Source organism: Trachypithecus francoisi, unplaced genomic scaffold (genome assembly GCF_009764315.1).
Source record: "Trachypithecus francoisi isolate TF-2019V2 unplaced genomic scaffold, Tfra_2.0 Lachesis_group5, whole genome shotgun sequence".
In the NCBI taxonomy this organism is placed as follows: domain Eukaryota; kingdom Metazoa; phylum Chordata; class Mammalia; order Primates; family Cercopithecidae; genus Trachypithecus; species Trachypithecus francoisi.
The window spans coordinates 70138022-70152427 of NW_022681470.1; the positions used below are offsets into that span (position 1 = coordinate 70138022).

A 14406-nucleotide genomic window follows, 5' to 3' on the forward strand; every position below is an offset into this window, starting at 1 on the left:
GAATGTTTGGATTTAATTCCCTCCCCTCCACAGCTTTTGATAAACCATTGTTGGGTGATTGGGGGTAGGGGAGTGGTTTATATATATTGTACACACACACAAATATATAGGTATACCTCAGAGACACTGTAGATTTGGATTCAGACCATCACAGTAAAGTGAGTCATACAGAATATTTTGGTTTCCCAGTACATATAAAAGTTTTGGTTTATACTGTACTGTAGTCTATTAAGTGTGCAGTAGCACTATGTCTTAAAAAATATACATACCTTAATTAAGAAATACTATATTGCTAAAAATGCTAATTTTCATCTGAGCCTTCAGTATGTGGCAATCTTTTGCTGGTGGTGGGGTCTTGTCTCCATGTTGATGGCTGCCGACTGATCAGGTGGTGGTTGCTGAAAGTTGGGGTGGTTGTGGCAATTTCTTTTTTTCTTTTTTGAGACGGAGTCTCGCTCTGCTGCCCAGGCTGGAGTGCAGTGGCCGGATCTCAGCTCACTGCAAGCTCCGCCTCCCGGGTTTTACGCCATTCTCCTGCCTCAGCCTCCGGAGTAGCTGGGACTACAGGCGCCCGCCACGTTGCCCGGCTAGTTTTTTGTATTTTTTAGTAGAGATGGGGTTTCACCATGTTAGCCAGGATGGTCTCGATCTCCTGACCTCGTGATCCACCCACCTCGGCCTCCCAAAGTGCTGGGATTACAGGCTTGAGCCACCGCGCCTGGCCTATTGTGGCAATTTCTTAAAATAAAACAACAATGAGATTTGCTGCATCCATTGAGTCTTCCTTTCACAAAAGATTTCTCTGTAACATGTGATGGTGTTTGATAGCATTTTTCCTACAGTAGAACTTCTTTCAGAATTGGAGTCAGTCCTCTCAAATCCTGTGACTGCTTTACCAACTAAGTGTATGTGACATTCAAAATCCTTTGTTGTCATTTAACAGTGTTCACAGCATCTTCACCAGGAATAGACTCCTTCTCAAGAAACCACTTTCTTTGTTCATCCATAAGAAGCAACTCCTTGTTCGTTTAACTTTTATCATGAGATTGCAGCAATTCAGTCACATCTTCAGGCTTCTCTTCCAGTTTTCGTTCTCTTGCTATTTCTACCACATCTGCAGTTACTTCTTGAGCACTGAGGTCCTGAACCCCTCAAAGTCATCCATGACGGTTAGAATCAACCTCAAAAATCTTATTAATGTTGGCCAGGTGTGGTGGCTCATGCCTGTAATCCCAACACTTTGAGAGGGCAGGGTAGGTGGATCACTTGAGGTCAGGGGTTCGAGACCAGCCTGGCAAACATGGTGAAAAATTAGCAGGACGTGGTGGCACATGCCTGTAATTCCAGCTACTTGGGAGGCTAAGGCAGGAGAATTGCTTGAACCCGGGAGGCGGAGGTTGCAGTGATTTGAGACTGCACTACTACACTCCATCCTGGGTGACAGCATGAGACACTGTATCAAAGAAAAAAAAAAAAAAAGTTGATAGTTTTACCTTCCGCTATGAATCACAAATGTTATCAATGGCATTCAGGATGGTGAATCCTTTCCAGAAGGTTTTCAACTTATTTTGCTTAGATCTGTGAGATGAATCACTTGTATGTCATCTATAGCCTATGAAATGTGTTTCTTAAATAATAAATAATAAATCAATGTTGGGTAATTGGGGGTGAGGGAGAGGCTTATATATCTTATATACACACAGAAATATATAGGTAAATAAGGAGGATTGCAAGTACAAAATTACTCCTTGATCCCATGTACTGCAGAATTGATGTTGTGTTACCTGGCATGAAAACATCATTAACTCCTTGTACATCTCCACCAGAGCTACGAGTGAACCAGATTCATTGTCAGTGAGCAATAATATTTTGAAAGGGCAGGGCGCAGTGGCTCACACCTGTAATTCCAGCACTCTGGGAGGCCAAGGTGGGTGGATCACGAGGTCAGGAGTACAAGACCAGCCTGGCCAACGGTGTGAAACCCCATCTCTACTAGAAATACAAGTTAGCCAGGCATGGTGGTATGCACCTGTAATCCCAGCTACTCAGGAGACTGAGGCAAGAGAATCACTTGAACCCGGGAGGCAGAGGCTGCAGTGAGCTGAGATCACACCACTGCACTCCAGCCTGGGACAGAGTAAGACTGTCTCAAAAAAATTTGTTTTGAAGGGAATCTTTTTTTTCTGTGCAGTGGGTCTCAACAGTGGTCTTAAAATATTCAGTAGACCATGCTATTAACAGATGTACTGTCATTGAGGCTTTGTCTGTTGATGGAACACAGGCAGAGTAGATTTAGCCTAATTCTTAAAGGCCCTAGGATTTTCAGAATGGTCAGTAAACATCGGCTTCAACTTAAAGTCAGCTGCATTAGCTTCTAACAGAAGACTCAGCCTGTGCTTTGAAGTGTTGAAACCAAGCATGACTTCTCCTCTCTGGGTATGAAAGTGTTGGATAGCATTTTCTTGCAAAAGAAGGCTGTTTTGTCTCCATTAAAAATCTATTCTTTAGTGTAGCCATCTTTGTCAATGATCTTCGCTAGATCTTCTTTATAACTTGAAGCAGCCTCTACAGAGCAGCCCTTGCCGCTTCACCTTGCACTTTTATGTTACGGTGATGGCTTCATTCCTTAAACCTCATGTACCAACCTCTGCTAGCTTCCAACTTTTCTTTTGCAGCTTCTTCACCTCTCTCAGTCTTCATAGAATTAGAGAGTTAGGGCCTTGCTCTGGGGTATGCTTTGATTTAAGGAAATGTTAGGGCTGGTTTACTTTCTCCATATCAGCAATAAGGTTGCTTCACTTTCTTATCATTCATGTGTTCATGGGAATAACATTTTAAATTTCTTTCAAGAACTTGTTTTTTGTATTCACAACTTGGCTAACTGGTGCAAGAGGCCTGACTTTCAACATTTCTTCGTTTGTGTTATGCCTTCCTTACTGAGTCTTGCTCTGTTTCCGACGCTGGAGTGTAGTGATATGATCATGGCTCACTGCAGCCTTGACCTTTGGGACTCTAGCGTCCTGCCACCTCAGCCTCCTGAATATCTGAGACTACAGGGGACTACAGTCATGCTACAGGCATGTGCCACCGTGCCTGGCTAATTTTTTTTTTTTTTTTGGTAGAGATGGAGTTTCACCCTGTGTTACTTAGGCTGGTCTCAAACTCCTGGGCTCAACTGATCAGCCCACCTCACCCTCTCAGATTATTGGGATTATAGGTGTGAGCCGCTGCACCCTGCCTTATTTCTAGCTTTTGATTTAAAGTGAGACACCTGTAACTCTTCCTTTCACTTGAATACTTAGAGGCCATTGTAGAGGTTAGTTGGCGTCCTTTCATTATTGTTGTGTCTCAGGGAATACTGCGGCCTGAGGAAAGGGAGATTGGGTACAGCTGGTTGGTGGAGCAGTCAGAACACATACAACATCTATCACCTAAGTTTGTGTTTTATATTCTTGTGGTTTGTGGTGCCTCAAAACAATGTTCTTGTATTGCAAATGCCAGTACCAAAGATTACTGATCATAGATCACTACAACAGATATAATAATAATGAAAAAGTTTGATTGTGACATTTACCAAAATGTGACACAGAGACATAAAGTGAGCACATGCTGTTGGAAAAATGTTGCCACAGATTTTCAATTTGTGAAAAATGCAGTATCTGTGAAGAGCAGTAAATTGAAATTCAATAAGATGAGGTATATAATGTTGCACAGTAAACCTTGGAAACAATTTGTTCTGCATTTTCTGTGTTTACCTATAATTTTTCTACTCTGTTCACAGGAAAATAAACATTGGTACTACGAATGGAAATTCAAAGCTGCAGTAGGAGAAGCACCTGATTATGATTTCTCATGTTGTTACAGCCTTTCAAGTGAAATTTTGATTATGTTGAAGGATACACAAGTACAGAGTAGTTGCAAGGTTATTGTCTGTCATTAGGATGACTATTGAATCTTGCTGCTACTTTTTTGAAAATTTTCAAATTAGGTTGTCTTTATTAAATATATTAATTGTAGAAATTATTTCATTAAAATTCATCTGCGTTTTTTCATTTATGCTACCATTACTATTTTTTCTCTTTGTGGTGGACTTTATTTACACAACATTTTATTGTGAAAATTTTCAAGCATATAGGCAAGTTGAAAGATGTGTACAGTGACATTTTGCTATATTTTCTTTATCATATGTCTCTCCATAATCTGTCTGGTTTTTATGCATTTCAGCATGAAGTGCAGATACAAGTGTCCTTCACCCATAAATACTTTAACATATTATCATTAATAAGGGTTCAATATTTGTTAACATTTTGTTTAGATAAGTTTACATACAGTTAAATGCACAAATCTTAAGTGTCCCATTGTATGTGTGACAAACATATACCTATATAACCCAAACCCCTATCAAGATATAGAGCATTACCAACACCTAAAAGTTTGCTTCTTGCCCCTTCCCTGTCAATCCTTGCCCTCAAGCTCCCCAGAAGGAACTTTTTCTACTGTGTATTAGTTTTGTACGTCCTGGATTTTAAATGGAATCATGCTATACAAACTTTTTGTATCTGGCTTCCCTCCTGCAACATGTTTTTGGGATTCATCCATACTATTGTGTTCATCAGAGGTTCATTCCTTGTTACTGCTGTTTGGTTTAAATGTACCACAGTCTGTTTATCCACTGTCCTGTCAATGGGCACCTGGAATGTTACCAGTTTGGGGCGATTTTTAAGTAAGTCTATGATAAACATCTTTATGTGGACATATGTTTCTCTTGGGTAAATAGCTAGGAATATAATTTCTGGATCATAAGATAGGTGTATATTTTATTTTATAAGAAACTAAGAGACTTTCCAAAAGTGCTTGTATCATTTGATATTCCCATCAACAATGTATGAAATTTCTGGCTGTTTCACACTCTTACCAACATTGGGCGTTATCAGCTTTTTTAATTTTAGCCATTCTGGGGCATGTGTAATGGTATCTTATTGTGGTTTTAACTTTTCAGTTCCTTGATTACTAATAAGCTAAAGATTTTTTCACATGCTTATTAGCCACTAATATATCTTTTTTTTTTTTTTTTCTGAGTTATCTGTTTACATCTTTTGCCTATTTTGTGGGGCTGGAGTTCTTTGTATATCTTAGATACCAGTAGTTTGATGTTTTGCACATGTTTTCTCCCAGTCAGTTGTTTGTCTAATTCATGTGTTAATGGTCTCTTAAAACTTTTATTATTATCAGGAAATGAGAAAACATTATTTCTTTTTAGATTCAGCAGGTACGTGTGCAGGTTTGTTACCTAGGTATGTTGTGTGGTGTTGAGATGTGGGCTTCAAATGAACTTTCCACCCAAATAATGAATATAGTACCCAATAGATAGTTTTTTAAACGGTTATCTCCCTCTTTCCATCCCCACTTTTGGAGTTCTCAGTGTCTGTTGGGCCCATCTTTGTGTCCATGTGTACCCAGTGTTTAGCTCTCACTTATAAGTGAGAGCATGTGGTATTTAGTTTTCTATTCCTGTGTTAATTCACTTAGGATAATGGCCTCCACCTGCATCCATGTTGCTGCAAAGGACATTATTTCATTCTTTTTAATGGCTATGTAGTATTCCACGGTGTATATGTACCACATTTTCTTTATCCAGTCCGCTGTCGATGGGCACCTAGGTTGATCCCATGTCTTTGCTATCGTGAATAGTGCTATGATAAACATGAGAGTGCAGGTGTCTTTTTGATAGAACGATTTATTTTTCCTTTGAGTATATCCCTAGTGATGGGATGGCTGGGTAAAATGGTAATTTTATTTTTAGTTATTTGAAAAATCTCAAACATGCCTTCCACAGGAGCTGAACTAATTTATGCTCCCATGAACAGTTTGTGAGCATTCCTTATTCTGTGCAACCTCGCCAGCATCTGTTATTTTTTGACTTTTTAATAATAGCCATTCTGACTGGCGTGAGGTGGTGTCTCATTATGGTTTTGATTTGCATTTTTCTAATGATCAGTGATGTTGAGCATATTTTCATGTTTGTTGGTTGCTTGTATGTCTTCTTTTGAGAAGTGCCTGTCTGTTCATGTCCTTTGCCCACTTAATACCATTCTTCTGTTGTTATTCTGAAGTATTTTAGGAACAAAGAAATGAGCTTGTTCCTTTATCGTATTTGTTCTGATAATAGGATTCAATGTAATTGAAGCTTATTTAATGCATAACCCTTTATTTTTGGTTGTGCACTATTCTGAAAAAAATGTCTCAATTCATATCTGCTTGTCAAAGTTTAGTGGAATAGAAACAATAAATCAAGAGAAGTACAAGAGGATATGCTTTTGGCATTTATTCCATTGCTTAAGTGTTTTACTCTAGCTTAATGGGGAAGAGTAAAGCTTCCAATTTTTTTTTGTATTTGTTTCAGATAGAAATAAGATCTTTTTAGGATACTATTAAATATTAAGAACACTTCCGTTAAGATTTCTCAACAAGTAGTTAATGCATTTAAAGATATTCTCAGGTAGTCTAGTGGGTCAAAGCATAAAATAATGTGTGCATTTTCTGGGTTACTGTTCTAAGCTTTTAGATATTTACGCAATTATTAATATTAATTTATAGGCACTTGAATTTACTTTTTTAAGGGATAAATATGTTGTACTATAATCATAAACACTGATTCATACTTTCTTATTTAGGCAAAATAAGGAATAATGAGCATTTAATCTAGCTGGCCAGTAGATTTTTTCCTAAGATTAACTCATTTAGATTGTTTTCAAGCCAGAGAATTGGTTTTACCTATTGGGGTTCTTGCAAATTTGTTTCTAGATAATATTAGTGATAGGTAAGTGACTAGTGTCATTTTAGATTTGGTATTGTTATTGGGAGGGTTGAATTTAATTGTTGCACTTGAACTGAGAACTAACAAAAACAAATGTAGCATAATGGATTATGTTGGGTTTGGTTATTTGTGAGAAACTTAAGATAGAAGTCAATTTCTTCCTCATGACAGAAGGTTTGGAGGTAGCCTCAAGCATGGCAGCTGCACAGTGACCCGGAATCCAAGCTCCTGTCTTGTTGCTCTGTCATTTTTTAATGAGATATAGTCTTGCTATGTTGCCCAGGCTGACTTGAACTCTTAGGCTCAAGTGATCCTTGTGGCCTCAGCCTCCTGAGAATCTGGAATTATAGGTTTGCACCACTGCACCCTGTTTGTGTCATTTTTAACCTTCCACTTCTTGGTTCTTCTTGGAAGGGGGAAGAGACAAAGAAGAAAAGGAGAGAGAGGTTGTATGTCATTTGTCTTTTAAAAAGATTTCTGGGAAGCTACAGTATAACTTGTTTATGTGCTGTTTACCAGAACTTAGTTTATATGTATGCCTAACTGCAAAGCAAGCTGGCAATTACAGTTCCCACCCCCACCCCCACCCCTGGGCTGTCATGTACCCATTTGAATAAAAATTGAGGAAGAGACCGAGCACGGTGGCTCACGCCTGTAATCCCAGCACTTTGGGAGGCCGAGGTGGGCGGATCACAAGGTCAGGAGATCGAGACCACGGTGAAACCCCGTCTCTACTAAAAATACAAAAAATTAGCCGGGCGCAGTGGTGGGCGCCTGTAGTCCCAGCTGCTCAGGAGGTTGAGGCAGGAGAATGGCGTGAACCCGGGAGGCGGAGCTTGTAGTGAGCCGAGATCGCACCACTGCACTCCAGCCTGGGCGACAGAGTGAGACTCCGTCTCAAAAAAAAAATAATAAAAAAAAAAAAATTGAGGAAGAAAGCAAGAACAAATATTTGGATAGCAGTGGACAGCCTATTCTATAGTAAGTAAAGCAGTATACAGAATGTTAGAGATCTTCTAATTGGCTGCCACTTGCCTGCTGACCTTTATTTGGTCATTATTTTTTTTTTTTTTGAGACGGAGTCTCACTCTGTCGCCCAGGCTGGAGTGCAGACCCTATCCTTAGAAAAATGCACCTGTGTATATATATATATGCATGGAATTCTGTGGGATTATTGTCTCTGGAACCCATCCATGAACCATTGCCTAAGAGGTTGTGTATGGATCCACTGTAAAGATTTCCTGCTATAGGCTCAGTATGGTGGCTCATGCCTGCAGTGCAATCCCAGCACTTTGGGAGGCCTAGATGGGAGAATCACTTGCATCCAGGAATTCGACATTAGCCTGGGCAGTGTAGTGAGACCCTCTCACTACAAAATAATTAGCTGGCTGTGGTGGTATGTGCCTGTAGTCCCAGCTCCTTGGGAGGCTGAAGCGGGAGAATTGCTTGAGCCTGGGAGGTTGAGGCTGCAGTGAGGTTGAGATCACTCTGGGTGACACAGTGAGACTGTGTCTCAAAAAAAACAAAAAAAGATTGTCTGTGATAACATTTTACTCTAAGTCAATTATTTATTTATTTTTACATGGCTTTTAAAAGTTTTTGTTATTCACTCACACAGTCAATAAAAGTTTGCTAGCATGCTCTGTATTTTAGTCACTATGATAGAACTTGAAGATTCAAACCGTAATATTCTGTTAAATGCTTACTGTGTGCCTGGCATGGAACTGGGAACCTTAAGTACATTATTCATTTCCTACATTTTACAAATAAGGAAATAATCTGCCTGAGATTTTACAGCTAGTAAATGATAAAGGTAATATTTGAACTCAGGCCCTTTTAGTTATCATGAAATAGACACTTAACCATAAGCATGAGACACACTGGGCAGAGGATATTTTAGTGGTTCAGTTTCATTTGCCAGTCATATAGGCACTTGCCTTGCCTATATAATTAGGAATCTCTTTGTGCCTCAGTTTTCTGTTAATACTCTTCAAAGGCACTTAAAATGTTTAAGTATGTGATGATGCTACTTTTCTGATTTTGTATTTTTTTATTGCAATCAGTATGATACATGGCATATGATAAATGTCAACTGGTAATCTAAGAGTACTACAAAATGATCATATTTGAAAATGTCTTATCAGCATTTAAATTGTATATATCATTTAAAAATTCTATGGAAACCACCTTTTGATCACCTTGTAAAGCAGAACTGGCTGGTGCTGTATGTGTGTTCTTTTTTTCTCACAAGCATGCTGTTATGTATGCTGACAGCATCACACATGGAATTTAGCATAAAAGCTTTTTGCTTCAAGCTGAGGTTTTTGACCCCGCTGATAATACAGATGTTCTCATAATTTCCTCTCTTCAGCCCCGTTATAAATCAAAAAGAGTAGAAAAGGGAAAATTATATGAGTAATTACAGTATTAGATTACTATAGAAAACCATTTCACTTCTTTAAAATTCTCTTTTCAACTTTAGTTTCAAATCACTATCTTCTTAAATCACTTACTTAAATTGACAGGCTCTAAATTATGAACGTACCGTTTATTTATCAGTTGACACCTTTGCCTCTTGTTTTATCAGAAACATTTTCTTTTCTAGCGAGAGTACTGCTGATTCTAATTGTAGAGATTAGATTTGACTTCAGAAGTTTGCATAATAAGCAAAGCAACCAAGTGATAGGCCTGCTGCTACTTTCTGATCTGTGGACATAAACTATCATAAACCAGTTTTTGATCATTCTTCCCTTAAGAGTTGATTCTTATTTAATTGTAGGGCGATTTGATGAAACTGTTATCGAAGAGAGAAGACAATGTGCTGAAGACCTGCTACAGTTCTCTGCCAATATTCCTGCTCTTTACAATAGTAAACAGCTTGAAGATTTTTTCAAGGTTTGGTAGTCTTTCTGGAATATTTTCTATTTTATTAAATACTTTTGTTTTGTAATTCATAGTAAAGTAAAATAAAAAATGCCATTTACTTTTGAATTTCATTATTCACTATAAAAGTAGAAATTAATAGCTCTATAATAATGCTTATGGCATATCTCCTATTTTTTGTGTAGAAATTTACGCTTTTTTTTTTTTTTTTTTAAAGGGACTGGTTCTGCGCTATTGCTTAGCCTGTTGTTCAGTGGCCATTGACAGGTGTGATCATGGCATACTACAGCCTTGAGTCCCTGGGCTCAAGCCTCCTGTTGCCTCACACTCCCAAGTATTTTTGATTCATGGATCTTAAAAAATTGGTGCAAAGAGCTTAGAGATTATTTAACTCACTCTGTCATAATTGAAATACATTAAAAAAATGAAGTATCATGAAACTCCAGTACTTACCTTCACTTTTTGAAGGGTCTTTCAGTGGCAGATTACTCTTGGAATATAAGCCACCGTAAGTCTATGTTAAATTTGTTATAATTATATTGACTTGTATAAAGATATAACAAAAATATAAAACTGCACAGTTTTAGAGAGCAGACCAGTGCAAATTATATTGCTGGAGATCATTAGATATTAGTGTTTTAAGTTCCTAGACATGTAATGCTTTCTTTTAAGTTTTCTATTTTTTTCACCATTTTTAATAATAATTTTCTAATTTATTTTGAACTGAATCGGTGTATGTTGTCAGTTGATATCATTGTATTTAATTACCACATTTTTCCTGTTGCATTGAGTTAGCCTTCTAAAAAAAAGAAATCTAAGTGATTGTGCTGTAATTGTTTTTACTTCTTTAACTAAAATCTACTCACTTGTATAAGTTAAATTTCTTAGACTGTGTAACCAGTGATATGTATGAAAGGTGGGATATTTAATTTTTCTGATTTTAGTGGATCTACACAGATTATTTATTTATTTATTTGTTTATTTATTTATTTTTGCCAGTGCTTCGTCACCCAGGAATTTATTTTTTATGATCTGTTTCATCTACTGAAGAAAGTTCTTTTGAAAGACATTGCAAATTTACAGTAATAGAAATAATGTTAGTAATAGAAGAGTAAAAATAACATTTGTGATGATTGACCATGTTGCTTAATTTTTCACCATTCTGCAAATTAGGCTGAGATAATAAATGTGATTTCTGCCTATGGCCCTATGCAGATCTTTAGGATAAAGGCCAAGTCAAATTGATAGAGTATTTAGCTCTTTGCTATTCTTTGTTACAATTGTTTCTATGTGTCAGGGAGTATGTTTTTTATGGAAAAAGACTTTATTATTAAACAAGAATATTGCTTTATAGAAATTGTGAAAAGCTGTCGTGCAAATTACCACATGCCATATGGCTAAAAAAAATTAGGGATTACGAAAGTCCTTTTGAAGACTAAACAATTTAAGTAAAAGTTATGTGTTCATTGTTATTTCTTCTGGATCTGGGAATTTGTGATTGTAATCATTGCTGGAAGTCACTGGGAAATGAGACTGTCAGTTTCAGGGTTTGTGAAAGATTGGACAGTTTAAGAGAAGTCAAACTAATCTTGGAAAGTATCTTAGAACTATCTTTAACAGTGTGCTAGGCAGGAACAGCATACTGATTTGAGAATATCACAACAGTGGTATTCAGTCATTTTAAATAGAGGTAATAAAGCAAGCAAGAAAAAACAAAACAAAACAAAACAAAAACACAACTTGTTCCATTAGCTTGAACAAAAAAAAAAGGTGTTTATTTCTCATATGACAAGATGGTGAGTGAGGAAGGTAGTCCAGGGCTGGTATAGAGCTCAGTAATGTCATCAATGACATAGGTTTCTGGGTTTGGGTGTGAAAGGCAAAAGTCCAAAAGAAACATGCCAGTTTTTAAAAGCTTTCCCAGAAACATGATCTAGAGATAGTCCTTCTTACATCTCATTGGCCAGAACTGGGTCACATGCCCATCCTTAATTTGAAGGAGTCTGAGAAGGTGACTCTTAGCTTTCTAGTTCTGATCATGGATGAAGGTTGCGGGGAAGGTTTGGGGTAGCTAATTCACAGGGTGTGCTATAGTATCATAGTTTATTTTTCTCTTTAGAGACATTGATGATGCCACATGCAAATGACCATATAGCCACTTGCTTACAAAACTTTACTTACTTTAAAAAACCACATATATAAGAGTAGAATGAATAGTATAATGGACTTCTATGACCCATTGCCTGGTTTCAGAAATTATCAGTATATTGCCAAACTTGTTTTATCTATACCGTTCCATCCCATACTCTTCACTGGTTGGTTATTTATTAGTATTAGTACAGTTACTAATTTTAAGTGTACAATTCACTGATTTTCAGTAAATTTATAGAGTTTTGCACCTGTCACCAACATCCAATTTTATTTTATTTTATTCCTTTTTTTTTTTTCCCCCGAGACGGAATCTTGCTGTGTTACCCAGGATAGAGTGCAGTGGCAGGATCTCGGCTCACCACAACCTCTGCCTCCCGGATTTAAGCGGTTCTTCTGCCTCCACCTCCCAAGTAGTTGGGATTACAGGAGTGCACCACCACACCTGGCAAATTTTTGTATTTTTAGTAGAGATAGGGTTTCACAATGTTGACCAGGCTGGTTTTGAACTCCTGACCTCAAGTGGCCCGCCTACCTTGGCCTCCCAAAGTGCTGGGTTTACAGGTGTGAGCCACTGTGCCTGGCCAACATCCAATTTTAGATCATTTCCATTACCTCACCTCTGTATCTGCTTGCTATGGTGATCCCCTTTCCCATCCCAGCCTGGGGCAACCACCTTGTTCTGTCTGTAGATTTGCCTTTCCTCATCATTTCAAATATATGGAATTACACAGTATATGAACGTTTTGTTCACAACATATGTATATAGGTTTCTTTCACTTAGCATAATGTTTTTGAGCTTCATTCATGTTATGTATCAGTATTTTGTTATTTTATGTTGTGAAATGTATTTCATTGTATAGATAATACCACATTTTCTTCATTCATTGATAAATTCATGGACATGTTTGGATGTTTCTACATTTTGGCTGTTATGACTAATGCTACTGTGAATATTTGCATACAAATCTTTGTGTGGATGTATGTTTTCATTTTTCTTGGGTGATTCCTGAGGAGAGGAATTGCTGGGTCTTCTGATAAGTTTATGTTTTTAAGAAATTGCCAAACTGTTTTCCAAATGGAAAATAGCCAGTAATGTCTGAACTTACCAGTTGTTCCACAACCTCACCAACACTTGGTATTGTCTGATTTTTTAACTGTAGCCATTCTAGCATGTGTGCAGTGGTATTTCACCATAGTATTAATTTCAGTTTCCTGATGGCTAATGATGCTGAGCATGTTTTCCTATGCTTTTTTCATATATCTTTGGTGAAATGTCCATTAAAATCTACTCATTTTCTTGATTGGGTTGTCACTGAGTTGTAAGAGTTCTGAATATATTCTGTATAAACAGTCTTATCAGATGAGTGATTTGTAAATACTCTCTCCCCAATCTGTGTAGCCTTTTAGTTTTCTTAATGGTGTCATTTGAAGCACAAAAGCTTTTAGCTTTGATGACGTATAATTTATATATTTTTTTTCTTTTTTGGGTTATGCCTGTCATACCCAGGAACTTTTTGAGTATGCCAAGATCATGAAGATTTTCTTCTGTGTTTATTTTTAGAAGTTTTAATGTTACAGTTAGGCCTATGATTCATTTTTAGTTCATTTTATATATGGTGTGAAGGAACAGTCTAAATTCATCTTCTGGTATGTGTATATCTAATATTCTGAGCATCATTTGTTGAAAAGACTATCCTCATTGAATTGCCTTGGGACTCTTGCTGAAAATAAATTGACTGTAAATATGATTACTTATTTCTGGACTATTGATAAGTTCTATTAATCTATGTGCCTATTCTTATCCTAATACGATACTGTCTTAATTACTGTAGCTTTTTAAGTATTGAAGTCAGCTAGTGTAAGTTTGCCTACTTTACTTTTTCAAAATTGTTATGACAGTTTTGAGTTATTTGAACTTCCGTAAAAATTATTAGTGTCAGCTTATCCATGTGAACAAAAAGTTCTCATAGAATTTTAAAATTATTTTATTATTTTCCTTTTTTTTTTTTTTTTTTTTTAAGAATTGGAGTCTCACGTTTGTCACCTAGGCTGGGATGCAGTGGCACAATAATAGCTCACTTTAACCTCAAGCTCTTGGGCCCAAGGGATCCTCTCACCTCAGCCTCCCAAGTAGCTGGAACATGCACCACCACACCCAGCTGATTTTTAAAGTTTTTGTAGAGACAAGTTCTCACTGTGTTGCCCAGGCTGGTCTTGAACTCCTGGCCGTAAGTAATTCTCTTGCGTCAGCCTCCCAAAGTGCTGGGATTACAGGTGTGAGTCACCACACCTGGCCGAAGGTATTGGAAACACCTGCTAAAATCCTCCAGTTTGATGCTCTCCCAGCTGAGCTATTTTGGCTGGTGCCTCAGAATTCTGATTGGAATTGTATTGAATCTGTAGTTGTTTGGGGAAAGTTGTCATTTTAACAATATTATCTTGCAATACATGAATATGAAATGACTCTACATTTATTTAGATATTCTGTAATTTCTTTTTCTTTTTTTTGAGATGGAGGCTCGCTCTGTCGCCCAGGCTGGAGTGCAGTGGTGCCA

The 14406-nt window shown here is 37.4% G+C and overlaps 1 protein-coding gene across 17 annotated transcripts in view; it reads left to right on the top strand.

Annotated features, from left to right (window-relative positions):
* RPS6KC1 (ribosomal protein S6 kinase C1) overlaps positions 1-14406 on the top strand; it is a 218266-nt gene that overhangs the window by 50949 nt on the left and 152911 nt on the right. For 13 of the 17 annotated variants that reach the window (XR_004434345.1, XM_033199771.1, XM_033199778.1 and 10 more), the window contains one exon: positions 9597-9712. The exons of 3 other annotated variants lie outside the window; for them this stretch is intronic. Coding sequence is in view for 6 of the 14 variants with exons in the window: in XM_033199767.1 (XP_033055658.1) it covers positions 9597-9712 (116 nt within the window). In the remaining 8 variants the exon portion in view is untranslated. Of the gene's footprint in view, positions 1-9596; positions 9713-10047; positions 10209-14406 lie in introns of those variants that run through there. One more of the 17 variants, XM_033199777.1, reaches the window with a different exon arrangement.